This window comes from Castor canadensis, chromosome 8 (genome assembly GCF_047511655.1).
Source record: "Castor canadensis chromosome 8, mCasCan1.hap1v2, whole genome shotgun sequence".
NCBI classification, from domain to species: Eukaryota; Metazoa; Chordata; class Mammalia; order Rodentia; family Castoridae; genus Castor; species Castor canadensis.
In genome coordinates, this window is record NC_133393.1 from 41,259,656 (window position 1) to 41,287,009 (window position 27,354).

The 27,354-nt window shown below is 39.9% G+C and overlaps 1 protein-coding gene across 1 annotated transcript in view; it reads left to right on the forward strand.

The window, feature by feature from the left end:
* Positions 1-1,371: 1,371 nt before the first annotated feature.
* Ranbp9 (RAN binding protein 9) overlaps positions 1,372-27,354 on the forward strand; it is an 81,858-nt gene continuing 55,875 nt past the window's right edge. The window contains exons 1-2 of the mRNA XM_020176520.2: positions 1,372-2,195; positions 16,385-16,496. Coding sequence (XP_020032109.2) covers positions 1,610-2,195; positions 16,385-16,496 — 698 coding nt within the window. The 5' untranslated portion in view covers positions 1,372-1,609. The remainder of the gene's footprint in view (positions 2,196-16,384; positions 16,497-27,354) is intronic.

Genomic DNA, 27,354 nt, shown 5'->3' on the forward strand with positions numbered 1-27,354 from the left:
TTGTTATTGTAATACAAATGAACGTTTTACAATAATTTAAATACAATGATATGTGACAACGTGCAGTGGTGTGAAAAAAGTTATCAAACAATAGATTAGAGTTAAAGGACATTTTTATTAGAGAACAACTGGGCATATAGGTGTGGGGTTAACTGAGGGAGAAATGAAGCTGAGTGACTTTGTTAGTTCTGGCCAAGCATTGAGATCCTTCACTTAGGTCACCATTACTTATACTCTTCAATAAAACAAATAATTTCCTATCCACCCAAACATTCTTGCTATTTCACCAAACAATGACGACCATAATACCTTAGGGAGCAAAGTTATCAGAAGGGGTATTACGTAGTTTCTTGTGTCAAGCCTGATTTCGCCATTTAGGGAAAGGATAGGCTGAACAAAGGGAAGTGGTGCAAACAAAGTAGTAACGCTGGTGTGATGGTCAGAGAGCAACCCTTGGCAAGTTGTGCCAAATTAGTTGATCAAGCACTCTATTGGGCATTACCAAGCAGGAAGTCCTATTTTTGACTCTGCTGACCTCGGTAAATATTTCCTTGTTTAAAAAATGGGCACAATTCTCTGTTCCCTAACAAAGAGGACTGTTAGGAGAATTAATGAGTCTATAAAATGTTTTGACGTCTCTAGAAGCCTTTCCTACACACAAACTCTAACCTTGCATTCATGCAGTTCGTGCTCCTGCCTTTTGAACATATGCCAGTCTCTATTAGTGTCCCTAATGTGACTCCTACACTTTAAGTTCACTTTGGGTCCTCGTAAAATTAGTTAATGAAATAGTCCCTATTTTAAGTGGGAGACTTTGCCTTCAGAAATGGTTTCTAGTCTTACGGCCAATGTCACGGATTCAACACGGTGAGAGGACGGACGATGCTGGGCTGGGGTGGCACACCGGGCCGAGTGGGGGTCCCGGGCCGGGCTGGAGGCGGCCCAGCAGAGCTCGATTGCTCTCGCCTGGGGCGTAGCGAGACACCGCGGCCCGGGAGCCCTACTGGGGGAGGTGTGGCGACGACAACAAAAAGAGGTCCAGTGGGAGGGGCCGCGGGTGGACGGCCAGCTCGCGTGCAGGAGGCGGCGGGCGCTGCGGGGGCTCAGCGCCCAGAACCCCGCGCCCCTGCCGGCGGGCGGCGGCCGGGGGAGACGCCCGCGGCGCACCGCGGCCCCGCCGCCCCTCCGCCCGCGCGCGGCCCGCCCCCCGCGCCTGCGGCCCGCCCCCTCGCCTGGCGCCGCCCGCGCGCAGCGTCTCGCGCCGTCCGCCCGCCGGGAAACAGCCGCGAGAGCCGCGGCCGCCAGCGCGCCTTGCCTCCCTCCGTCCCTCCGTCCCTCCGTCCCTGCGCCCCCGCGCCGCGCCCGCCCGCCCGGCCTCCAGCCCTCGGCCCCGACCAACGTTCTCTCGGGCCACCCCGGGCTCGCCACCCGCTCCCGCAGCTCCGAGCCCCCAACCGCCGCGCTCTCCCTGGGCGCGCGGCCCGCCGCCTGCTTCCGGGGCGGGCGGACTGGGCGCCTGGTGCCGGCGGCCGCAGCGACAGCGCCCCGGGGAAGCAGAGGAGGAAGGAGAGAAGAGGCGGAGGTGGCTGCGGGCTGAGTCGCGGCCGGGATGTCCGGGCAGCCGCCGCCGCCGCCACAGCAGCAACAGCAGCAGCAGCAGCAGCTGCCGCCGCCGCCGTCCGCGGCCGTGGCCCCGGTGTCTGGAGTCGTCCTGCCGGCGCCCCCGGCCGTCAGCGCCGGCTCTTCACCGGCCGGCTCGCCGGGCGGTGGCGGCGGCGGCGGCGGCGGCGGTGGACTGGGAGCCGCGGCGGCCGCGCTGCTCCTCCACCCGCCTCCGCCGCCGCCGCCCCCGGCCACCGCGGCTCCACCACCGCCGCCGCCGCCGCCGCCCCCCGCCTCGGCGGCCACCCCTGCCAGCGCACCCCCCGCGCCGCCCGGCCTGGCGTCGGGCCCCGGCCCCGGCCCCGCCGCGGGCACCCCGGCCCCGGCCCTGGCGGCGGGCAGCAGCGCGGCGGCCCCGTTCCCGCACGGGGACTCGGCCCTCAACGAGCAGGAGAAGGAGCTGCAGCGGCGGCTGAAGCGCCTGTACCCGGCCGTGGACGAGCAGGAGACGCCGCTGCCCCGGTCCTGGAGCCCGAAGGACAAGTTCAGCTATATCGGCCTCTCGCAGAACAACCTGCGGGTGCACTACAAAGGTACGCCGCGGGGTTCACCCGCCCCGTCCCCCCGCTGCCTCCGTCGGCCTGGGGGGTCCCCCGGAAGGTCCGGGGTGCAGGCCGAGGTTCTGGAAAAGGGAAAAGGACCGCGAGCGAAAAGCCCCAAGGAGGGAAGGCGGCTGGGATCCTAGGCCCGCAGCGAGGCGCCTCGGGAGAGCCCGAGGTGACGGGACCAGCTCGCCTTCCGGTCTCCCCGGGATCCATCTGGGGCGCGGATGGAGGAATCTGTGGGCTGGAGTCGGATTACATTGTTCTCCAGGTGGCGGGTCTGGCGATCGCTCCCTGCGTAGGGGAAGACAGGCTCGCTTCCGAGGGTATGGCTTCTAATTAAGGGAGAGCTGCACCCACAGAGAGAGGAGTAATCAGTGGAGGATTTTGTCCAAAATTAGGCCAGAGATTGTCTAGGGGGACAAAAGGACGTGGGGCCCAAGGTTACATCAATGTATGCTACTAGAAGCAACCGGGGGCTGGGGGGAAGAGGACAAGCCTCAGCAGTACGTGGGGTTTTGGTGGGGGGCAGAAACCTACCCCTCCACACTGGAAATGCCCTGTATTTCCGGGTTACTATTGCTTGAAGTCTTGTTGAAAACAAGGTTTTCTTTTTCCTCTTTTTTTTTTTTTTAAATGGTATTTACCATTTTGAAGAAAACTGGCTTATATTTTGCACCTGCAGTTAAAAAGCAACCACCTTAGCCTTGTGTTTGCCTCCCTCCCCCTTCACTCACCCCTCCTAGGTTAAAACAAAGCTTTAAACAAACTAGTTGCATATGAAAGGATAGATTGCAATCGGGGTTTTCGAAATGTAGCCCTGATTAATGGCGTGCGTCAAGTTTACTTGAGTGGAAGAGGGGAAGATCAAAAGCCACTATCAGTTTGTCTCCAACCCAGTCCGGTGGTTTAGGCCCCAAACCTAAAGCAGGAACAGCCTTGTTACGATTGGCTACAAAGGGAGGTCTTTCTCGGATCCTAGTGCAGAGGATATAAACAACGCGGTGGTTAAATTGTTAAAAGTGTGCAGGACTGAAATTTGAGAAGAACCTTGATAAATAAGTTACTATTTAATGGGGAAGGAGAATGGCATTGGAAATCTATCAAATGATTTATTTGGCTGCAAAGAATCTGCACAAAGTAGGCCTTGTTGAACATTCCTTCTTTTTATCCTGGCCATAGAACCAAAGAAATACTTTCAGTTTTGAATGTTGTCTGTCTTAATCCGAATGGCAGAAAATTTCAAAATACTGTATTCCTGTTTTTTCTTAAATGAGGACATTTTGTTTATTCTCTAGTGAAGTATTACTTTTTGGTTTAAAATTGGTGTGGACAGTGCTATTCATGAAATATTTACTTCTGATCTGGTTACTAGGATGTTCTTCTTACACTTGACAAAAGTTTATTATCTTAAATTTATGTTTTAGAGTAAATAATCTGCTTACAAAATCAGAGGCAGTATGTATGAGAGGTTATGAACAAAGAGAATCTTAGCCTTCCTGAGTCCTGCAGTCATTTGTGATTGTAGGTATGTTACAAGACAGGGCCTCAGTTTCTTCCTCTGAGTGATGTAGGAGTTGAGCTCCATGGTTGCTTAGGAAATTTCCAGCTCTGAATTTCCATGATCCATGGAATTCTAAGACTCGTGATTATCGCTTATTTACAATTGTATGTGCCTCAGTTAGTTGTATGTACTTCTTTTACATAAAATTAATGATTTGGGTCAGAGAAAAGTGCATGTGAAATTGGTTGGAATATTTGTGACCCTGCTGTCTCCATTAGTTTTCCTACTGGTCTTTTTATTACTTTGTGTTGTGTAATACTGAGATTCACTCCAGAAACATCACTTTTTCATAAACATTCACCGATACTGCTGGAGGAAGAGATTTTGGTGTCATCCCTTTTTATTTTTCTATCTCCTCATCTAAGCTCCTCTTTGTTTCTCCCTTCCCCCGTGTCACAGTCTCTTCTGCCTCTTCCTCTAATCTTGTTATTTTAGTGTCTGTGTGTTTTCTCTTTCTCTTGACATTGTTATTTTTCTGGGTCTTCTGAGAGGATCCCATCAAATATATTGGGCAACTTCGACTTAGTAGCAAAGGGAAAGTGTTACAGGAATGACTAATAAAACTTTGAAGTCACAAAATAAGTGGCTTTTTCTTTAATCTGTCATTGTGCCGTATATACAATATACACAAGTGTACATATGTGTATATATACACACACACACACACACATAAACACATGCTAGGATCAAGTTCCCCCTAGCATCTTCTCTTTTCCCACTCCTCCCTCCTGCTTCCTCCCACCAGACAGCCCCCCTTTTACACTCATGTTCCTTTGTTGTTACCATTTTAAGTTTAGATTCCACATATGATTGAAAAACCAGGTAGTTGGCTTTTAGAGTTTGGCTTATCTCACTCAACATGATGATCTCTAGTTCCATCCATTTTCCTGCAATCTACATAATGCCATTCTTCTTTGTGGCTCAGTAATATTCCATCATGTATCCACACCACATTTTCTTTACCCACTGATTAATTGTTGGGAACCTGTACTGGTTCTGTAACTTGGCTATTATACATTGTGCTTCGATAAACATGTTTGTGCAGGTGTCTCTTGTATGCTGAACTTATGCTCCTTTGGAATATATGCCCAAGAGTGGTACAGCAGATCATAAATAAAGTAGTTCTATTTTTAGTTTTTTGAGGAACCTACATACTTATTTCCATAATGGCTGCTCTAATTTACATTCCCACCAACAGTGTATAAGGGCTCCTTCCCCTCCCCTCATCCTTGCTAGCATTTGTTGTCTTGATGACTGCCATTCTGACTGGAATGAGATGGAATCTCAGTGTTTTGATTTGCATTTGTGTGTGCGCGCGCACTACTGAGGTTTGAACTCAGGGTCTACACCTTGAGCCACTCCACCAGCCCTTTTTTTTGTGCTGGGTTTTTTTGAGATAGGGTCTTGCGACCTATTTGACCAGACAGGCTTTGAATTGCTGTCCTTCTTTCTCACTCCTGAGTAGCTAGGATTTGATTTGATTTGCATTTTCTTTATGGTTAAGAATGTTAATCATCATTTCTTTTTGTATTTATTGGCCATTTGTGGAACACTTTTTTTTTTTTTTTTTGAACTGGGGTTTGAATTCAGGGCTTCATGCTTGCAAAGCAGGCATTCTATCACTTGAGCCACATATCCAGTCCATTTTGCTCTGGTTAATTTGGAGATGGGGTCTTGTAAACTATTTACCATGCCTGGCTGTGAATCTTGATCCTCTCGATGTCATCCTCTCAAGAACTAGAATTACTGGTGTGAGCCACTGTTTGATGCCCATCTGAGACTACTCTTTAGTCTGGAGGTGTGATTCAAGTAGTAGAGCACTTGCTTTGCAAGAACGAAGCCCTGGGTTCAAGCCCCACTACCTCAGCTGGACAAAGTGGCTTATGCCTGTACTTCTAGCTACTCTGGAGTTAGATATAGGGAGGATCACAGTACCAGGCCAGCCTGGGCATAAAGTTCATCTCAACCAATAAAAAGCTAGATGTAGTGGCATGTGCCTTTCATCCCAGCTTGCAGGAAGCATAAATAGGAGGATTGCTGTCTAGGCCAGTATGGGCATAAACTTAAGAACCTGTCCCCAAAATAATGAAAGCAAAAAGGGCTGGGGTTGTTGCTCAAGTGGTAGAGTGCCTGCCTAGCAAGACAAGACCCTGAATTTAAACCTGAGTACTGCAAAACACATTAAAAAAATCCCTACTCTTCATATATTTTTGTATATCACAGAATTTTAAAAGATCATTTTTCAAGAATGATGATTTTCCTTACCTTTGAAATAGAAGTATCTTGGTTTCTTTTGCTGTGAATACATTCTGTGTTTAAGATGTTATTCTAAATTAGAATTGCTGCTTTTGGAAGCAGTGTTGTTTATTTTTTTCTCTTGGTAGTATTGGAGTTTGAACTCAGAGCCTTGAGCTTGCTACATAAGTGTTCTACCCCTTGAACAGGTCCCCACCCCTTTTGGCTTTATTATTTTTTGGACAGGGTCTTGTGCTTTTTGCCTGAGCTGGTCTTAGACAGTGATCTTCCTACGTACACCTCCAGAGTAGCTGGATTTATAGGATTGTACCACCATGACTGGCTTGTTTGAGAGTTGGGGGTGGGGGGGGGTTCTCACTAACTTTTTGCCCATGTTGGCCTGAAACCTCTATTTTCCCAATCTCTGCCTTCTAAGCAGGTGGTATTGCAGGCATGTGCCACCACACTCAGCCAGGTATTATTCCTTAAATGATTTGAAGGTATGAAACAATGTCAAATATACAAGTAGAGTTGATTGGATTGCAGGGTACTAAGAGTGTGCTGTGTAGAATAGTGTGTTAAAATTTTTTGAGGGCTTTTGCTTAGAACATACCAGCTCTTGAAACACTCAGGATGACCCCTCTTATTTAAAAAAATTCTTGTCAATATTGAATACTTAAGAAAGTGATGGGATTAGAGTCAGTTATAAGAATAACTTGTTCTACTTTAAAACATTGATGAATATGGCAGTGAATTAAGTTAGCCTAAATTTTTTGATTACAGAGGACATTTTTATATTTTCAAAGTTAACACTATTTGAATATTTTACAGTGTTTTTGTACACACTTGCAGTTCTGGACAGGATTGTGGGATTATCACTTTGGATTTGAAAAAGTGGGAGCACTAAGTTTAGATTTCCCAGTTACAAGTAATTTTCACTGCCTGATGCTGGTGGCGCATGCCTGTAATCCCCACTACTAGGAGGATCAAAATTTGAAGCCGGCTGGGGCAGATAGTTCTCAAGACCCTATCTTGAAAATGCCCAACACAAAGCAGGGCTGGTAGAGTACCTGTCTAGCAAGCGTGAGGCTCCAGTACCACTTGAGGGGTTGGGGGATAATTTTCACTGACTTCAGATTTAGTGCTCTTTCCATTGCTCCCTGATTCAGTTTGTATGAGACTTAATTATCTCAAATAGATGACCACATTCATAACTTTAGAAGAATAGTTAAGATTACTGTGTGTTGCGGGGAGTGTAACTGGAACACACCATTACCTGGGAAAGTTGGGACACTTATATTATTGAATTAGGATAGCTTAGGAGAAATGCCAGATAAGTGAAATTAGGGAATGATAGGAAGTTGTGAAATAGTGAATTGTACTTTTTAATTACAGCATTATTAACAGTCACTTAATAGAATGAATTTTGTTAGGTTTGAATCCCCTCCCCAGTCATTTAGTCTTCTAACACTAAAGTATTATTGCCTAATTTTATGTACTTCTTAAGATTCAACAAATATTTCAAGAAATGCTCCCTTACAATTGTACAAATTTCTGTTAAGAATTTTAGGGCAATATATTAAGGTTCCTTAAAATCAAGGAATTTAAGTTGGCCACGGGGCACTTGGCCAAGTTCCTCAGCAGGAGGAACTTGAGTTTGAGGCCAGCCTAGGCTATAGCAAAAAACCATCTCAAAAAAAAAAAAAAAAATCAAGCTTAAAAAACAAGGTGAACTTTTCCTGGGAATATCTTTGCCAAAAATTGGGAAATTGAAAAATTTGCCAAAATCTGGAAAATTAGCTGTAAAAAAATATCAGTAACTACAAGACTCAAGTGAATGTAATAATCCTACTTGGAGAAAAGTAGACAATAATGATGATAACTGAATAGTTGCTGTAGGGCAGGTATATGTATTGCTCTCTGTTCATTCACTTCATTTATTCAGCAAGCTTTCAGTGAATGCTTTTTGCCAGGTTCTGGGCACTCAAAGGTGAATAAGATGGTCTTTGACTTCACAGAGCTCAAGGGATCGAAGTGCTATAAAGAGTGCTGAGGAAGAAAGGAGCATCTAACCTGGGCTGACACTGGAAGGGATGAAGGGGGTGGCTCAGGGACAACTCCTTTGGAGGAGTTGAGGACAATAATCAGGTTTGAAAGGAAAGAGAAGTGGCTGGGTGAAGGAAAAGCAAAGCATCGGGGAGAGAATAACTACTATTATATCTTTGGATGTACAAGCAATTTGGGGTTGTACAAATTTAGTGTGCGTAACAAGGAATAGCCAGGAAAAATTATGAAGGGACATACAGAACATTTACTGAGTGTAGATGTTACCCTGTAGGAGATGGGGAGTCATCAGAGGATCTTAAATAAGAAGTGACTGGCTCATGTTTTCATTTTTTTCAGATTGTACAATGATTGGAAGATAGATTTAAGGGTACAAGACAAGAAGTAGAAACTCATTTAGAAGACTGTTGCATTCGACCATGTTAGACATAGGACTGCAGTTTGGTCAGTGGAAGGGGTAGAGAAGGGCTAACTTAATTGTGAGATATTTAAAGATAATACTGTGAGGATATGAGGAGTAATGGAGAAAGAAATTGAGAATGATGTTTGATTTACTATTACTAAGTTTCTTAAAGTGAACTTGAATCAAATAGATTTCGAAGATGTTAGTACTATATTACAGCACATTTGGAGATAAGTAAAAATCGGAATCTTAACCTTGTGATTTGACTTAATGGAAACCAGAAGATGCCAAAGAAACAGTCTTGCAGAAGGAACAAACAAGTCTTCTAGAGTCACAGGCTCAATGATCTTAGCAGCCAAAATTCATGGTACTTCTCTCTGTTCTGTAGTTGAAGTAACTAGGCCACAGTTGCAAGTGTCTGGTTTTCTTCTCTTTTCCCTACTGACAAACTTATTCTTTCTTTCCCATTTAAATTCCTGAGAGATGTATCAGATTGGTCTAGCTAATTTCCACCATTCTCAGTTTGACACAGCTTTTCATTATGTGCTATGGTGTGAATTGGTGGTCTTCATATTTGGGGGGAGGCGCTGATCTGTGTTGAGTCAGCTGAGATGTGGGGGCAGTTATAAAATAGAAAATTTCCTTCTGGGCCCAACTTGGTTCAGTATGGATTGTGTGTGAAGTACTTTTTCCCAGAAAGGGTTGGCGGGTGCTGTACTCGCCTGAGGCTTGGGAAAGATGTCTAGGCCATGACTAATTGAGGGCTTACCTTTAGGAGGTGATTGAAACTCAGAGTGAATGAGTATGTAGAATGAGAAAAGCCATGGGCCAGAGGTGGAACCCCAAGCATCAGGACCATTGGAAGGCCAGATGGAGCCCAAGAAGAAATAACTGAGAGGTGTCTGGATGGAAAAGAGAGTGTGATTGCACAGAATCTGAGCAGGGGGACAATTAGAAAGGACGAGATCCCTAGTGTCCAGTGTAGCAGATAGGGCTAATGGGACAGGTACAGGCAGTTTTCCATTGGATTTGGAAATCAGATTATTGTGACCTTAGGGAGAGTGGTTTCAGTGGGTTGAAAGAATCGAGGTAGAGAGAGTGGAGTACAGATTACCTGAGAAACTAGGCAGTAACTTGGTGGAGGAGGGTAGAGGTTAAGGCAAGTTTTTCTTTTCTTTTTTTTTTTCTTTCAATTTTTAATGGCTGATAGCGGAGTTACATTTTAGCTAGGGGTTAACTTGTAATGTTAGCATATAAAATGAAAGTCTCACATAATCAAAATTATCCTTAAAAATCCTTTTAGAAAGTACTGCTAGTGACAGTTGTATCCATTTCTGAGGCAACCTTATTTTAATTTGAATGTGTGGGTAAAACTGAAGTAACCTAAATTTACCTAATGATGTTAGTCCAAGCTGTGGTGTTTCAATAAATGTGAACAAAATTTATTTGACATATTTTAGAAAATAAAATAAATATTAGCAGTATTATTATCTTAAAGTTTTAAAAAGTGCATTATATTTACTACCAACCTTAGTATATTACTTACAATGATTTATATCATAGAGTTACAGAATTTTGTGAAAAGTGTATACATTTTTGGAACATTGTGCTCTTAAAGGTTGAGGGGAAAGACAAATTAAAGAGAAAGAGATGAAAATACAAGCTTGAGTGCTGACTGAGTACAGGCTTGGAGAGAAAAAATGTTTCCAGAGCACAGGTGGCTAGTCCTGAGAGGAGAGTACATTCTGTTCCTTTTGATAGTAGGGAAAAAGGTGAAGACTGGTGTGGCATAGACCACTTTGTAATAGCAGAGTGGAGAGCTGAATGTGACCTCATCTAATGGCCTCCCATTTTCTTCACAAAATAGGCTCATTGAATTTGAGTAGAGAACTTAAAGCAAATGATGAAATGTGGACTAGTAATTGAGAGGAATGGGGAACAAACAACTGAAGATTTCTGAAAATATTGTTGATAGCACTGAGAGACTTCAGGTAACATCGTTAGTTCATAGTGGTGGTTATTACCAAGATGATTAGCATTTATTCAGCAAAGGACAACTGTTTTGTGTACTCGTAGGGAAGGTGCATTATAATACTGATAAAAGACCATGGTTTTGCTGTTGGGTATGATGGGAAGATAGGCATATGACCGTAAGTGAAAGCTTCTAAAATATTTCCATGTCACCTATTCTAGAAGAAGAAAAGGGAAGGAAAAAAATCACAAGAAAAGGGAAGTTCCCATGATGTTGAGGAGGAATTGTACAAATGAAGTTTTCTGAAATGGTAGAGAATAGGAAGATAAATCTTAGAAGAAGATATGGACATTTCTGCTGTAGTGTCATCACACTGGGAAAACCTTGTTTTCCTTTTAATCGTGTGCTGAAAATAACGGAACTTTTGGGAGGCATAGAGCTAGGCTACTTAAAAAGTGTACAGAACTTTGTGAACTATTGACCAGAGCACTACAGTCCTAATAATGTGCATGCCCTGCAGTTAAATTTCCACTGGCATATGTGCCCATATCACAGGTGGCTGATGCTTCCTTCATAGCCTTAGACTTTGGGTCTTGGGCGTCCTTTGAGAAGTTAAGTGCTTGGCAGCTATTTAATTGAAACAAAAAATCTGATTCGGGGTTTAGTTTTTCTAAATATGATAGGAAATATAATAGGAAATATATCTATTAGAATGGCTCAAATTGAAAAATAGTCTGACGATGCCAGTTGCTGGTGAGGAAGGCGAACAACAGACACTCATGGGAATGGCTGGCATCCCCTTTGGGAAATGGTTTGGCAGTTTCTTACAAAACTAAACATACTTTCACTGTGCTTTCCAACCGATATGCTCCTGGGTATTTACCCACTGATCTGAAAACTGATGCCCACACAAAAATTTGGATGTGATATTTATTTAGTTACTTATTTTTTTATTTTTGTGGTACTGGGGACCAGGCTCTTGAGCATGCTAGGCAAGCACTCTACCACTGCGCTACACCCTCATCCTTGCATAGGAATATGTACAGCAACTTGAGTCATAATTGTTAATAACTGGGAGCAACCAAGACATCCTTCAGTAATTGGTGAGTGGATAAACTAATTGGGGCACATTCATACAATGGGATATTATCAGTGATAAAAATAAATGAGCTAGCAAGTCAGACAGAGACATGCATGGATCTTAAAATGTATATTGTTGTGTGAAAGAAGCCAGTCTAAAAAGCTAGGTATTCTATGACTTCAATTATATAACATCCTGAAGGCTGTCAGGGGTCTGAGGAAGACGGTTAGGGATATTTTTAGGTCAGCAGAAATGTTTTGTGTACTATAATTATGGTTGCATGGTACTATGTCAAACCCATAGAAGTTTATAGCACAAAGAACCTTAATGTATGCAAAATGCAAGACGTCAGTTTAGGAGACAGGTGAATCCCAGAATAGAATGCATAATGTGACAAAATAATTTAACTGTATTACAAATGTATGAGACAACCTCAGGGAATGGTGGGGGCAGGTAGTGACCTAAGTAAATTTGGAAATTAGTGGAGTCTAAAATTAAAGGCAAAGCAAACTACACTAGTACCAAACTCTAGTTAACTTATACTATTATACATGTGTACTGGAATTCAGCAGTTAAACAGATGAATGTGCAGATGCTGGCTGCCAGGTTTCTCACCATTGGAGTAGAATTTACAGAGAAGCAAAAGGAGGAGGTTAGAATGACATATTTGGTAATGAAATAGAGTTGGAGATATCAGTATGAACTCATTTAACTTAGTATAGACACAGATGATTGCATATAGAAATAAAGATGTGTGACTAGGCACCAGTTAGTCTATATACATATATTTCCTTGTTCTTATAAATGAAGTCTAGAACTAATGACACCCTAATGCACTAGGCACACATAATACCCAGATCTTGGGTTCTAATACCACTTTTCTGAAAAAGCAGTGTTCTTTAGAGAAATGGTGGATTCTAGGATTATGGTAAGAAATATGAAAGATGTGCCTCCAGCATCTTTCAGAGCCAGAAAGTAATAAAGACAAAAAAACCAAAAAACAAAAAAAACACCTAGTGGGGGTATCTATACATGACAGGGGAGTCAAATGAAAAAGCTCAGAGTAGCCAAAGCTGGGATGGTTGGAGCAACAGAATATATTGACTTATAACCCTAAGTATAAAATTAAATTAATATGCATGAGATGCATGATTCCATACTGATAAAAACAAGGAAAAAATATCTTAGTGCTTTCTAACTTGTAGGGCTTGAATTTTACCTGGGAGGCTTAATATAATTACAGCTTTAGCACCATATGCTATAGGAATGCACTTCTATAGGAATTCCAGCTTTTTTTTTTTTTTTAACTTTGCCCCTTTGTATATTGTTTTTCTTTTTAATTAGAGTACTGGGAATAGCTGTGTTATGACCCAAGCAATTTCTTTATTATGCTAGTATCATTCTCATATTTATCAAATGAAGGTGGTCTCATTGGTATTCAAGAAATGTATTGTAGTAGAACAGACTTCATTAGAATTTAGTATTTCTGAGGTGGAGTAGTTTCAAGTGATGTCAGAATCCAGAGTGCGGTTCTAGGAAGGACTGTTTGAAGTTACAGTAGAAGTCAATGGTAAACAGACCCAAGAATTAAAAAGCAGAAACCATCAAATAATCACAAATAAGTGTTGTGTGTTAGGGTTGTATATAGAAAGACATCCTGCTATGAGGCTATGTAAAGAGATTAGAGAAAGAGTATTTGAGGAAGGAAAGCATGAGCTCTCCAGTCAGAATAGCATGTGCACAGTCTGGTCAGTCATTGTGAAGGAATGAGTAGGACTAGAGGAGAAACGGGTAGGAAATGCAGGCAGAGGATCAGGTCACAGAAGATTCTCTGCAAGTAGCCTTTTTCCTAGACCAAAGGGAGGCTCTGAAAGGAATTTTAGTTGTATTGAGTAATGGTGATGCAAGGAAAACTATGTTACTTCCGGAAAGGCATAGACTAGCTGGCTTCATGTTGGAGAGCTGATGAAAGTGGGGGCTGTGATGGGCTTTATTCAGTTTTTTTTCCATTTCAATTAAATGGAATACTTAGTTTGTGTAAATAAAAGCTAAAACCTTGCTAGCCTTAGAGTTTTGAAGCAGTACATTAGTATTCTTCTAGAGCCATGTAGAAAACACTTAACATGGAAGACTTTGTGGTTATAAAAGTTTTAAGTTTGTGTGTGTGCGTTTAAACTACAGAATTTAAAGTGACAGTAAATTTGCAACTGATAAACATTTGTGGAAATAGGCCCTATGCTTCTGCTATTACTAGTCTCTAAGAAATAGTGTGAATCCTTTAACCTTACATTTCCATGCATCTTTACACTTAAATTTAAAAATGAAGCACACTGGCTGTTTTTGGAGATAGGGTCTTGTTATGTGGCCCGGGCTGGCCTCAAACTCATGATCCTGCCTCAGCTTTCTGAATGCTTGGATTGCAGGCATATACCACCATGCCTGGCTCAGAAGAAATTCTTTTAATTTTCGTATTTACAAAACTTCTATACTGTCTTAGCATAACAGACATAAAGATGCCTGACGATTTAAGATTGTGTGATGCTTTATACTTACTTTGTATACAGAAAACTGTATGGGATTTTAATTCACATATGGATTTATTTACTGCACAATTCTAATTTGAGGCAAGTTTTATAATCTCTAAAAATTTCATTTAAAAAATACCTATTTCACAAATGTTGAATGAGAAAAATCCTTACAAAAGCACCTAACACTTTCAGAGGTTGTTTACCTGCAAATACTGGTTTTCTGTTCTTTTGCCTTATAAGTAGCAAGAATAGGAGATGGGGGCAAATGTGCAGTGATCCCATAATGCTTCAGTGTAACTGAGTGCTTGATATGGGTTCAGGGCCCGTGCTGGATCATGCTTCTTGAATTTAAATCCCAGCACAAATCCTGGTTTACAATCATTTGCTCAGCAATATTATGGTGGGCGAGTTTATTTCTTCAGTTGTGAAATGTTGAGAAATAGTACCTATCTCGTGGAATTACTATGAATATTGAATGCGTTAATAAGTAAGTATATCTTGAGATTACCTTATCCTAAGAGTTTTGCTCACTGGCAGTGACATTGACCAAAACTTTCATTATTGGTTATTTGGATAAAATTGGTAAATAAAATAATCTAGTTGATTTAGGACTCTACTTAGATTCTGTTTAGTCAGGGTTTTCTTTAGATTCTTTGTAGCTGTAGTTTTTAAATGTGCATTTAGTTTGCATAACCTTTCCCCAGGTAACCTAATTATTTGAACATTGAATAATGTTTTGCTGAAACCATAGTTTATTAAATGTTTATTAAAATGTGACTTGTGCATATTTGTACTGTCATTTTCCCCCCTGCTGCTTAGCTCAATGTAAATCTGTTACCTATATATGTTAAGGCAGGTTTTTTTTTCTGGGGGGGGTGTCTATATATTGTTATTTTTATTTTTGTCTTCCTAGCCAAGTTTATTGACTCCCATGGTCATAGAGCTGATAACTTATTTTTTGCCCACAACCGAAGTTTTCATGATAATAGAAAGGAGTGACTTAAAAGAGGCCCTGGTTCCATCCCTAGCTGTGCCAAAAACAAGTGGCTGAGTTCATTTACTTCCTTTAGGGCCACGTGAGCATGTATTAATTGGCACTGCAAGTGTAAACATACTGTTTAATAATAGGTTATGTGTTGGTAATTTGGTAAAGGGAAGATATCTCATTTGTGTGTTCATTAGTTTTGATTTGAGAGGTATTTAGTATTAAAAACAGTCGTGCGTTTGAGAATAGTTCTGTCCATCAACACAATTTCTTTATGGTATGACTGAAGGATTACTGACAACTTCGTGTTGTGTAAAGCATATCTAACTAGACCACTCGAATAATGATTTATAGTATTGTCTCTCATACAGTCCTTTTGAGAATGATGGAGACTTTTCTCACACTCAGAGTATTTTCTGATATGCTGCTTCAGCTTCTGTCTTTATCTCTCTGTGGTTTCATTTTATTTTATTTGTGGTGGTGCTGGATCTGAACTCTGGGCATCATGCTTGCTAGGCAGGTGTTCTACCAGTTGAGTCAAGTCTCTAGCACTCCCCCTTGGTTTTATGAACATTTTTTTTTCTTGCTTATTTGATTTTGTTTCCATATAAGCTTTCAAGATAATTTGTGTCTTGGGCAACAGGTAGGGGAGGTGACTGAGTAAAGGAAACCTTCTGGGATTAGAATTGAAGAATAGTTAGTTTAAAAGCAATGATCTAACAGATGTCTAAAGTGTCAGAAATGGCATTGTGTTCATTCTTAAAACAAAAATATAAAATTCTGTGGTGTTTTTCTCAATGGGTTGTTATTGACCAAATAATTTTTATAAATCAGCCTTTACATAGAATTAATGGTAAGACCAGCAGAAAACAAAATTGTAAATTCTAAAAGTAAGAAACCTGTTTTGGCAACAAGTTGTATAAAATTTCACTTAAAATTATGTTACGATACAGAGGCTTCTGGTTTTTAAAGAGGCCATTTTACAAGAGTATATAGGAATTTATAAATTACATAAATCTGTATCAAAATTAAGATCCTTTTCTCATTGGAGTCTGCAAACCAGTCCTTTTCTTTTAAAAATATAGTCTACCTTAAAATACTTCACTTAATTTTGATAAAGGGCTGCTAGGCTCAATGTGTTCAGATTCTGAAATCTTAATAGCGTGAAGAATTCTGTGGATTACTTTGCATGTTGAATTAATTGTGATGATAAATGCTTTGTTAAGTTTTTAATTATTTGGATGGGAACAGAAATTAAGTTTCATTCTAAAAGCCGTATTCCTGAAACTGTTAAGATTTTTCACTTGTGCATATCATTTTCCTTTTTTCCTCCCTGTTTGACCTGCAGGTCATGGTAAAACCCCCAAGGATGCTGCATCAGTACGTGCCACGCACCCAATACCAGCAGCCTGTGGGATTTATTATTTTGAAGTAAAAATTGTCAGTAAGGGAAGAGATGGGTAAGTAATTTTAGTGGGAAAAAAATCATTTACTTGTTAATGCTTTTGTTTTAATTTATAAATGTTTATGACACAATTGGAAAGTTGTAATCTTAGAAATTTTGATTTGGAAAAGTGGAATCTGAATATTCCAGTATAACAGAGTAAGTCTCATTCTGCTTAAATACTAATTGAACTTAAAGATGGAGTTTGTGATTTTAATTGAGTTTTTCTAGTAGGGTTATTATTAAAAATGGAGAGTTGGGGCTAAACAATAGAGGGATAGTGACTCATTTTCCATGACTCTTTATTTATTTATTTATTTTTGATGGGACTAGGGTTTGAACTTGGAACCTTGAACTTACAAGGCAGACTGTGTCACTTGAGCCACACCCCAGCCTCTGTGACTTTTCTCATACCTCCTATTTTCTGATTTCTGCTGAGAAGTTGAATCCTCTAAAAGTTGGTTAGCCAAAACCAATAGGTGATTTGTGGTGTTTTATAAGAACTAGGGTTAGAATTTTAGATTTCACTTGAAAAATGTGTATTTGTACCCTTGAATAGAAGAAATTTCCCAGGGTTTAGAAGCTTCAAAATGAGAACTCCCTGCTACCTCCTGGAATCAGCTTTTATATCATTGTTCTTCCACTTGGGATTGGTTTGTGATGACTGTGTACATCAAATTAATTTATGGGACTATTAAAAATGTTGTAGGTTAGGCCTTATCTCAGAGGTTCCTGATCAGAATTCTCCGAAGTAGAGCTTTGGGCAAGACAGGCATTTTGAGGAAGCTGCATGCAGAATTTTGGCGCATATTCTTGGCTAAGAAGTAACTATCTAAAATCATTGTATTTATCCTGTAGTATTTCTTGATTCTTCATTGTGATATCAGAGATTGCTTTAAGCAACCTTAGGGTGATTTGTCTAGCTACTAAGAGAAAGCTGTTGTGCTTTACACATTGTGGGTAAATTCGTCTATATTTAAACCCCTGTTCGTGGTCCTTCTAAGCTTAATTGACAAAATAGGTGTATCTGGTAGATTATTTTTTACTTGCTGAATAGTCTTAGTGGCGACAGTATGAAAAGTAGAAAGTGAAATCTTGGACTTCAGCGACAGCTTTTCACTTAACTTCTGCTTTCCCATTGTGATTGAGCCAAATACAAAATCATACATGCCAGTGATAAAATGGGTGAGAAAGAGGGCAAAATAGGCACATGGTTATAACTTTTTCTAACTTTAAAGGTTGTGTACTCAGGAAGCCAATTCTTTTTTCTTTTATTGGAGGTACTGAGATTTGAACTCAGGGTTTTGCACTTGCTAGGCATGTGCTTTACCACTTGAGCCACACTTCCAGCCCTTTTTGCTTTAGTTATTTTAGTTAACTTTTGAATAGTCATGCTTTTATATATCAGTTGTCCTGGATCTCACTCCTCCTATTTATGCTTCTTGCTAGATGGGATGACAGGCATGATTCACCACACTCAGCTTTTTTTTTTTTAAATTGTTCAAGATAGGTCTCACTAACTTTTTTCCTGGGATGCCCTTGAATTGTGATCCTCCCAATCTCTGCCACTCAAGTTGCTAGGATTATAGGTGTGAGCCACTGTGCCAGGCTGGCAATTCTTTTTATACTTAAAATTATTCAACTCCATAAAAGTTGATGTTGCTCATGATAATTCCCAGGATTGATTCTCTTTTATCTTTCTACTTACTCTGTCTCTGCATGATCTTGATCATATGTGTGTGTTAACATGTATGCATATATACACATACAGTTTTTTTCCTGTGCCTCATGCTTGCTATGTAAGCACTGTACCATCTGAAGCAGACTTCCAGCCCTTATTTTTATCTTTATTTTTATGTTTTAAGACAGGGTCTCACCGCTTGCTTTGCCTGGACTGGTTTCTAACTCATGATTCTCCTGCTCCATTTCTGGAGTGTCTGGGGTTACAAGTGTGCACCCCATGCCCATTCTTGATCTTCATGGCTGCAAATAACCTTATGGGTCTCAAATCTAGTGCTACATCTCAGGTTATTCCCTTTAGCTCCAGACAAACACATCTACCTAGATGTTTGTATTTGAATGTTCTACAGACATTTAAGTTTAGTTTGTTTGAAGTCTTTTTCTCAGAACCAGTAAGTGGAGCAGAGACTTGGCTCAAGTGGTTGAGTGCTGCTATGGGCATGAGTTCAGTTCCTAGTACCACCAAAAACAAAACAACAAACCCCAGTTGGTTAGTGGTTTTACTGTTGATAAAAACATGAGAATTTTCTACCTTCACCTTTTCTGTCCATCTCTCTGGCCTCTCTCCCTTAATCAGATCTGGTAATTTATCTCCTGGGTTACTAAGGTAGTCGATTAGCTGATCTCCCAGTTGCTTCCTGTTCATAACTGTTGCCAGTGTTCTTTCTAACAGAACTGAATTGTCTCTGTCCTTTTCTTTGAGTTCACTTGGGACATCTGATACTTTGAGCCTAAAATCTGAAATTTCTTAGTACGGTTCTTCATAATATGACTAGTTCCTATGTAATTTTTCAATCTTGTCTTTTGGTAGCCAGGATCCCCTTGCTTTTAAACTTTGCTTTTATTTTTAAAATTAAGTATATTTTACATATAGTAAAATTAGTGTACCATTCTGTAAGTTTTTACAAATATATACAGTCACATAACCACCACAACCAACTTAGAACTCTTCCAACCCTCCCTGTCCCTTTGTAGACAGCCCTTGCCCCTCTCCAGACCCTGGCAACCACCAGATGGTTTTCTGTCTCTCCACTTTTAACATTTCTAGAAAGCACATAATGGAATCATAGTATGTAGTCTTTTAAGTGTGGCATCTTTCACTTTGCATAATGCATTTGAGATTCATGACTGCTGCTGCATATATTGGTACAACAGTCCTTTTATTGCTGACTATATGGGTGAGTGAACCAGTTTACTTATCTACTCCCCACTTGAAAGATAGTTTTTGGCAATTACAAATATAACCACTATCATCAACATTTATGTGCAAGCTTTTTTGTAAACATAAGTTTTCATTTCACTTGGATAAATATCTAGGAGTGACATTGCCAGATCATGGTTAAACATATTTTTAGCTTTATAAGAAACTGTGAAATAGTTTTGCAAAGTGGTTCCACTAGTTTGCATTTCCAAAGCAGTGTATGAGAATTCCCCTTGCTCTGCCTCTTCAATAGCACTTGTGTTGTCAGAGTTTTGTGGGCATTTAAAAAATTGATGGTTTCTGGTGATTATAATCGATGTCAAGTTTTCTCTAATGATTAATGTTGAAAAACCCTTAATTGTTACCTACCATTCGTTCACCTATACTATCCTATACTATTTGTTATTCTCTGATTGTACATGCTGGTTCAGATTTCTAGTTTTTCTATGAATGCTTTTTTTTTTGAGGAGTTTGTGCTGAGGCTAGAACTCAGGGTTGTCTGCTTGCCAGGTAGGCGCCATACCACTTGAGCCATGTCTCCAGTCCCTTTTCTTGTCTCTTAATATTGATCTTCCCATCTCATCCATCTGCCAGTCTAATTAATAAGTTTTTAATTCCTAGTTTAACAGTACCTTTATTTTTTGGTGTGACTTTCTCTTCTCCAAAATAACATTGAGTCTTTTATATGCCTCCTTTGCATTTTGGGCAGAGCAGTTATGTTCACTGTTTTAATTGTCTGCTTATTTGTATATGACCATATGGGTTCAAGTACAAGGACTATTTTAAAACCAGCATTCAAGAGAATGAATAAATGAATGGATAAGGAGCAATAACTGTCTTCTGTACATTGGAGAAAACTTATTTCTTTAGTCAGGTTTCATTTATCTCTCTAGTAAATTTGTTGAACAGAGTTTGAAGCCAAACCCAGTGTGTTTAGAAGGGAAGAACAATTCATTTATGGAGAAAAAAAAATAAAACAACTTGCATTAATAACTTTGGCCAAGTAATTTCTTTCTGAAGATGTATTGAACTATGTCAAATGACACAAAAATTCTCTCCTAAAATCTCAACATATTTATAAAGAATGGACCAGAAAAAGCAGTTGTTAATCAACTTTTGTTTGCAATGATTTGTGCCTGAGAGTTTATTTTACTTAACTTAAAACTGAATTTGAGTGCCTGCCTACCAAGCTTGAAACCCTGAGATAAAACCCCAGTACCACAAAAAAAGTTGAATTTTTTCTTAAATAATGTGTTTATCCAAGATTAGAACAGATAAATAAATATTTGAATCTGAGATGTTAGTTTTTTTTTTTAGAGAAATTATCATTGACAGGTTTTCTCACAAAATGGCAAAAATTTTGTATGAGTTACCTCTTTCAGCAGACAGTTGTGAATGTAATAACGCACTCGAAAAGACTTAATTGATCCTGGCATATGTATTATTTCTAGGTCTGCTGTGGAAAATCAGGAATATGACTGTGATGATCGTTACTTGCCTTTTTTATTGCCTAGACAAAAGGCTTGAAGGAAGTTTGTTTTATTGAGTTCAAACCCTAGTACCACTATATATACATACATACATGTATTTTTTTTAAGAAGCTTCATCGTTGCAGAATATTTGACTGTGATAAATGGCTGCAATAGTCTCATAGGAAGAATGAAACTGTGTGGATCTTGGAAGAAGTTTTACTGGGATGTTGGGGGATTATAATGAAAAATTTACAAAAGAAAGAATGGCCTCCTTAACAGAGAATCTTTAGTCTTTTGAGTGATAGGATATCTGCATTAGACAATGTCAGTTAGAATGTAGTATGTGATGGCATTGTTCAAGGTGAGTACCAAGAGTAGAGGCTACAGGTGGGAGTTAGGTTATGAGGCTTTTGCCTAGGGTTAGATTGTGTGATAAGATTATAAAAACAACAGAGGAAGAGGTTTAATTTGTTGATTACCTATTATGTACCTATTGGATACTATGCTAAGAATTGAAGATTGGGGCTGTAGACATGGCAAAAAACAGGATTCCTACCCTCTAGAAGTGTGCACGTAAGAAGGGAAATGACCATGTAAATAAATACCAAAATCTAGTATAAGATATGACTAAGATATGTGACTAAACTAGAGAAGTATGGAGGAAGAAGTCACCAACTCTGTTGGAAGATGGGGTGTTGATTAGAGAAGGCTTCATAGAAAGCTTACATACAATTATAGAGGAGCAATGGTTAAACCCAAGTCTCTGGCTTCCCTGTCCTTCCAGTGACATTCACTATTGTCCTTAGACTAGTTTCTTGGGTATCTTTCCTGAGACAGAGTATGACTTTAAAGATAAATGCCTGTTTTAGAGACTGGTAAGTTACCTTGGTTGAGCAATCTAGTGGAGATTTAAATCTTGCCTCTGACACTCACTAATTCAGTGATTTTGTACTTTTCAGCAAACTCTTAGGTCTCATTTGGATATAGGAAATAATAGTGCCAACCTCATGGGAAAAATTAAATGATTCATTTAGCGCACTTATTCAAGTGCCTGGTTCATAGCAAACTCATGACGCCTTGGTGTTTCTGGTGATAGATGCCTGGCGCACAGCGTGCTCATGTGCCCTTGCTGCTGTATGCAGGAGGAGCCTCAGCATGCAGTCCTGTGGAGAAATGTGTCTAGAGATTATCGTGGGCTTCTAATGCTCGTGTGCATTACTTTTATCTTTCAGGTGCTGCTTTTAAGCAAGAGAATAATGTCAGATTTGCATTCTAGGGTAGGCTACTCTGAGGGTCATGTGCAATGGAGAGACTGATAGGACTATTTGTAGTAATAAATTGAGAGTTTAATCTGTGTAGTCGAGGAGTAAGGTTGTTAACTTCAGTCATGTGTTGCTTAATGACTGGAATATGTTCTGAGAAATGCACCATTGGGTGATTTTGTAGTTGTGCGAACATCATAGGCTATACTTGGACCTTGTGGGCTACATATACTGGTGTGTATATTGTCTCTTGACCAAAACTTTATGTGGTGCATGATTGTATTTAGGACAGTAAACCCTGCAAAACTTGATAAAGAAGTAGTAGTGGTGAATTAGCTGATGAGAGAGTGTTAAGGATGTCTCCTATGTTCCTGGCTTAGTGATTGAATAGATCAGGTGGTGATCTATTCAAGAAGATACTGGAGGGAGGTAGCTCTTTGAAGTTGAAGATGATGAGAACAATGTTTGAATTGCTGTGGGACATCAACAGCAAGTTTTGATGAAAAATAAATGGAACTTAGGAGAGAAAGCATAGCCAAAAGTGACTTTGGAGCCATCAGTGTGTGTGTTGTTGAAGAAGTTGGTAAGAATTGATAGAATCATCCAAGGGTGTAGTATAAAAAAGGAAGAGGCATAGGATGGACACTTGAAGCACCACTTTTAAAGGATTTATAGAAGGAGGAGTCCACCAGAGATTCTGAAAAGGAATCATAGAGAGGTGGAAGTAGAGAGGTGGAGTCAAGAGTTAGAAAGTAGGTCCTAGAGATTATGGTGGTTGAAACCCAAGGAGGTCAGTTCAAAGGAGGACTGCCAAATATCAACTGGTTTATTATTTAGGAGGCTGTTAATCCTTGTGATAGCAGTTTCCTTAAAGTCAGGATGGAAGCAGGTGCTATATGTCAAAGAGATATGTCAGACGGTCAAGTAACTGTGTTGTGAAAGAAAATACTTTACAATCCATTTAGAAAAAAATAATACAGCGCCAGTTTGAAGATTTGAAAATTACAGGAGCATGTAACAAAAAACTATCTGTAATTTTGTGTAATCATTCACTACTTATTCTTCTAGTTTTTTAATATATACACTTACATTTTCAGTGTAGTTATATTCTTCAGATTTTTGCATCTTGTGTTTATTTTTAATTTATTGTATGTACTTATTACTGCATTTTCCCATGAGAATAAAAGGTCTGGTTTTTTTTTTTGGGGGGGTGGGACTTTGGCTGTGGCATGCTGTGTTGTGCATATATTAAGGCATATCCATAGCCGTTATCCTGATGACTTAGGTTGTTTCTAGCTCACTGTTCTCAGTAATCTTTATTCATGAAATTTGTCCTTATTTCCTTAAGAAAGATTCTTTGAAGTAGAATTGCTGGATCAAAAGAAAGGGTGTATACATTTTGAAGGTCATGATATACACAGCCAAATTACTCTTTAGAAAGATTATCCCAGTTTTCATTTAGGTGGGAGAGGCCTTGCCTTGTGTATAAGCTGAGGAGAGGAAGTCCTTAGTCCAAGGGAAGAATGGAGGCCGGGGAAGCAGTTCCTCTGCTGAAGGGGTTGGGCATAGGTGTAAAAGTGCGGATTAGGAATGTAGAATATGATGTGGAATTGAGAATTTAAGTATCATTAATTTTTGTCTTGACATCCTTTCCCCTTCCAAGCCAGATTAAGCTCCTTAGTTATTTATCTAAGGTGGTGATCTATTCAAGAAGATACTGGAGGGAGGTAGCTCTTTGAAGTTGAGATGATGAGAACAATGTTTGAATTCCTGTGGGACATCAACAGCAAGTTTTGATGAAAAATAAATGGGACTTAGGAGAGAAAGCATAGCCAAAAGTGACTTTGGAGCCATCCTTTTCTTCTCCTTCATAGCATTTAATAATATAATTATTTATTTAAAATCTGGCTTAGTTGTTAGAGTGTCAGCTCTGAGGGGGCACAGATTTTTGTCTTTCACAGCTTTATGTTGTCCCATACCCAGACACGAAGTAAATGTTCATTTATTAGGGAAGTAAAAATACTGAAAAATCAGGTTTAAAACCATGGATTTGTTATGCCGGCAGTTTTCATATGTAATGTTGGTTTTGTCTATTAACTCAGCTGATTAGGTAGGAATTTTGAATTGTATAATTGATACAGAATGGGAAATTGTGGGTTAAAGTTGGAAGTATAGTCATAGTAATTGAGGTTACTGGGAAGGGAAGAAATGAAATCAGCAAGGGGCTGATAAGACAAAATGGAGGGTTTATACATTGCTGTTTTTTAGTAAGGTTTGAGAAGAGGATTTTTGTGAGAGTGTTTGTTTTGTTTTGTTTTTGTGTACTACTGTATCTATAGTGCATAGAGCAATGCCAGGCACAAGGTAGATGTGCATAGGTGTTACCAGAGAAGAGGTAGGTGGGGATTTTCTTTTGTTCACCCAGCACTGTGTATACTACAGAGTTTTAAGTATTTATGGAGTGAAAAAATTGCAGATCTTGCATTTTGGATATTTCCTTATCCAAAGGTGGTTGCTTTGAAACCATCAAGGAAGTATGGTGGGAACTGCGTTTTTGGTGGAGGAGAATATGAATTATTCAGTGAGGTGCTTAGTAAGTGTGGGGAAAGTGATTTAGAGACATATAACAATCACATTTCTTAAAGAGACAGGATACCAAGTTATGTTTTGTTTAGAGTCCCTTTGACTGCATCACATAGCAGATAAGGTCGGAGCACATGCTGGAGGGAGAAATCACAGTGTGAGACAGGAATCCAGAGAAACCAGGGTGGGGTCAGGCTTGGTCTTTTATGACAACTCTTTTGAGACATCTAACATAGGGTCATAAGAACTATTTTAGAGCTGGAGGCATGGGTTACGTGGTAGAGTGCCTGTCTAGAAAAGTACAAAGCCCTGAGTTCAAACCTTACTTCCACCAAAACCAACCAGCCAACCAACTAAACAAACAAAAACCTACTTTAATCTCTTCCATGGGTAGCACCCCCAGTGAACCAGCCAACTCACAATAGCCTGTGCCTCTTGCACTAGTACCAAGCTTCCAACATGTGAACCCTAGGGGAGGACAAATTATATCCAAACCTTAGCAAAGACCATCTTAGTAAACATAGCCAGGCCTTAACCTTAGGTATTGTGAATTTATATAGCAATTTGAGGTAACAGGAGAAAGATACAACTGAAAAGTTGATGTGTATAATTGTGGGCTTCGCAGGGGCAAGAAGGAATTTTTGTTTTCTGTTTGTTTTTGGAGGAATGGATAGGGGAGATGTATATATAAGTATATAGTAGAAAGATAAGTAGCTGTTTCACTGTCCACAGAGAATTAGAATTGAAACAAAAACATTCTTTAAAAATTACAGAAGAGAAAGGAAAATGTTCTAGGCTTGAATAGTAGTATTGAAAAAGAAAGGGACTTCCATTTTCTCTTTGTTTTTTATCTCAATTTTGTTGACTCAGGTAATCACCTGGTGACTAGCATTAAGTTTAGCATTATTTTGAACAGATGCATAATTGAATTTGTTTTGTGTATTAATAGCGGCTGACTGAAGAATGTAAGTGTTGAGTATGGCATGAAAAAGTTTGTGTCTGTAGCAGGAGGTGAGAAGGAAGCCTAGAAGGAAGAAGTTAGTTAATTAAACTCACAGGTCCCAGAGAGGGTCACCACAGGCCAAGGGGGGCAATGCCAGGGTGTTTAGGAAGCAGAAGGTGGGAGTAAAGGGAAAGTGTAGGCTAGCACCTATTGGGGTGCCCTGGGAAAGGCAAGGCCAGGCAGAGTGGTCAGTTGAAGATTAGGTAGTTTGAATAATTTTGGCAGACTTTGGGCTGTAGTGATCTGTAGTAGTTGCTGGGTAAGTAGTCCAGGTAATTTAGGGCAGGGGACATACTGGCCGGTGTGTTAGAGGAGGTGGTAAGTTTAAGATTTAGTTGGTTTGTATATGAAAGACCTACTCTTGTGTTCCTTCTGCTGTTTCTGCGAAAGGACTTGCCTGGGAAGGTAGTCTCTTCCCTGACCAGCAACCTTTAAAAAATATCCAAACATCATAAAACACAGAAAATAAATATGATTAATACAGCATCTGTTCATGCTGTCATATAATTTTTGATATATTAATAGTCTTTCAGAATCTTAGCTTTCTAAATAATTTCTTTCTTTTTGTTTACTTGCTGTTTTATACTCATACCTTGTAGTTAATGATTGCTTTTTTTAAAACCCTGAAATACATACCTTTTAAAAATCTGATTGAAAAGCTTTAGGAGTGGCTCAAGTGATAGAGCTCCTGCATAGCAAGTATGAGGCCTTGAGTTCAAACCTCAGTACTGCCCAAAAAAAAACAGTCTGACTGAAACATTTTCACAGGAGCATCTGCAATTGTTAATTAAATGTTTCAATAAAACTTTATAGGACTACTATGTGAATGACCAGTTGAATATATATATCCCTCTTTTATTTTAATTTTTTGATGATATTGGGGTTTGAACTCAGGGCTTTAAGGGTCTTACCATGGTATAGGTAAGAACTTTCTCAATGAAACCCTAGCAGCACAGCAACTAAGAGATAGCATAGATAAATGGGACCTCATAAAACTAAAAAGCTTCTGTACATCAAAAGAAATGGTCTCTAAACTGAAGAGACCACCCACAGAGTGGGAGAAAATATTTACCAATTATACATCAGACAAAGGACTGATAACCAGAATATACAGGGAACTTAAAAAACTAAATTCTCCCAAAACTAATGAACCAATAAAGAAATGGGCATGTGAACTAAACAGAACTTTCTCAAAAGAAGAAATTCAAATGGCCAGAAAACACATGAAAAAATGCTCACCATCTCTAGCAATAAAGGAAATGCAAATTCAAACCACACTAAGATTCCACCTCACCCCTGTTAGAATAGCCATCATCAGCAACACCACCAACAACAGGTGTTGGCGAGGATGTGGGGAAAAAGGAGCCCTCTTACACTGTTGGTGGGAATGTAGACTAGTACAACCACTCTGGAAAAAAATTTGGAGGATACTTAAAAAGCTAGACATCGATCTACCATTTGATCCAGCAATACCACTCTTGGGGATATACCCAAAAGACTGTTACTCCAGAGGCACCTGCACATCCATGTTTATTGCAGCACTATTCACAATAGCCAAGTTATGGAAACAGCCAAGATGCCCCAGCACTGACGAATGGATTAAGAAAATGTGT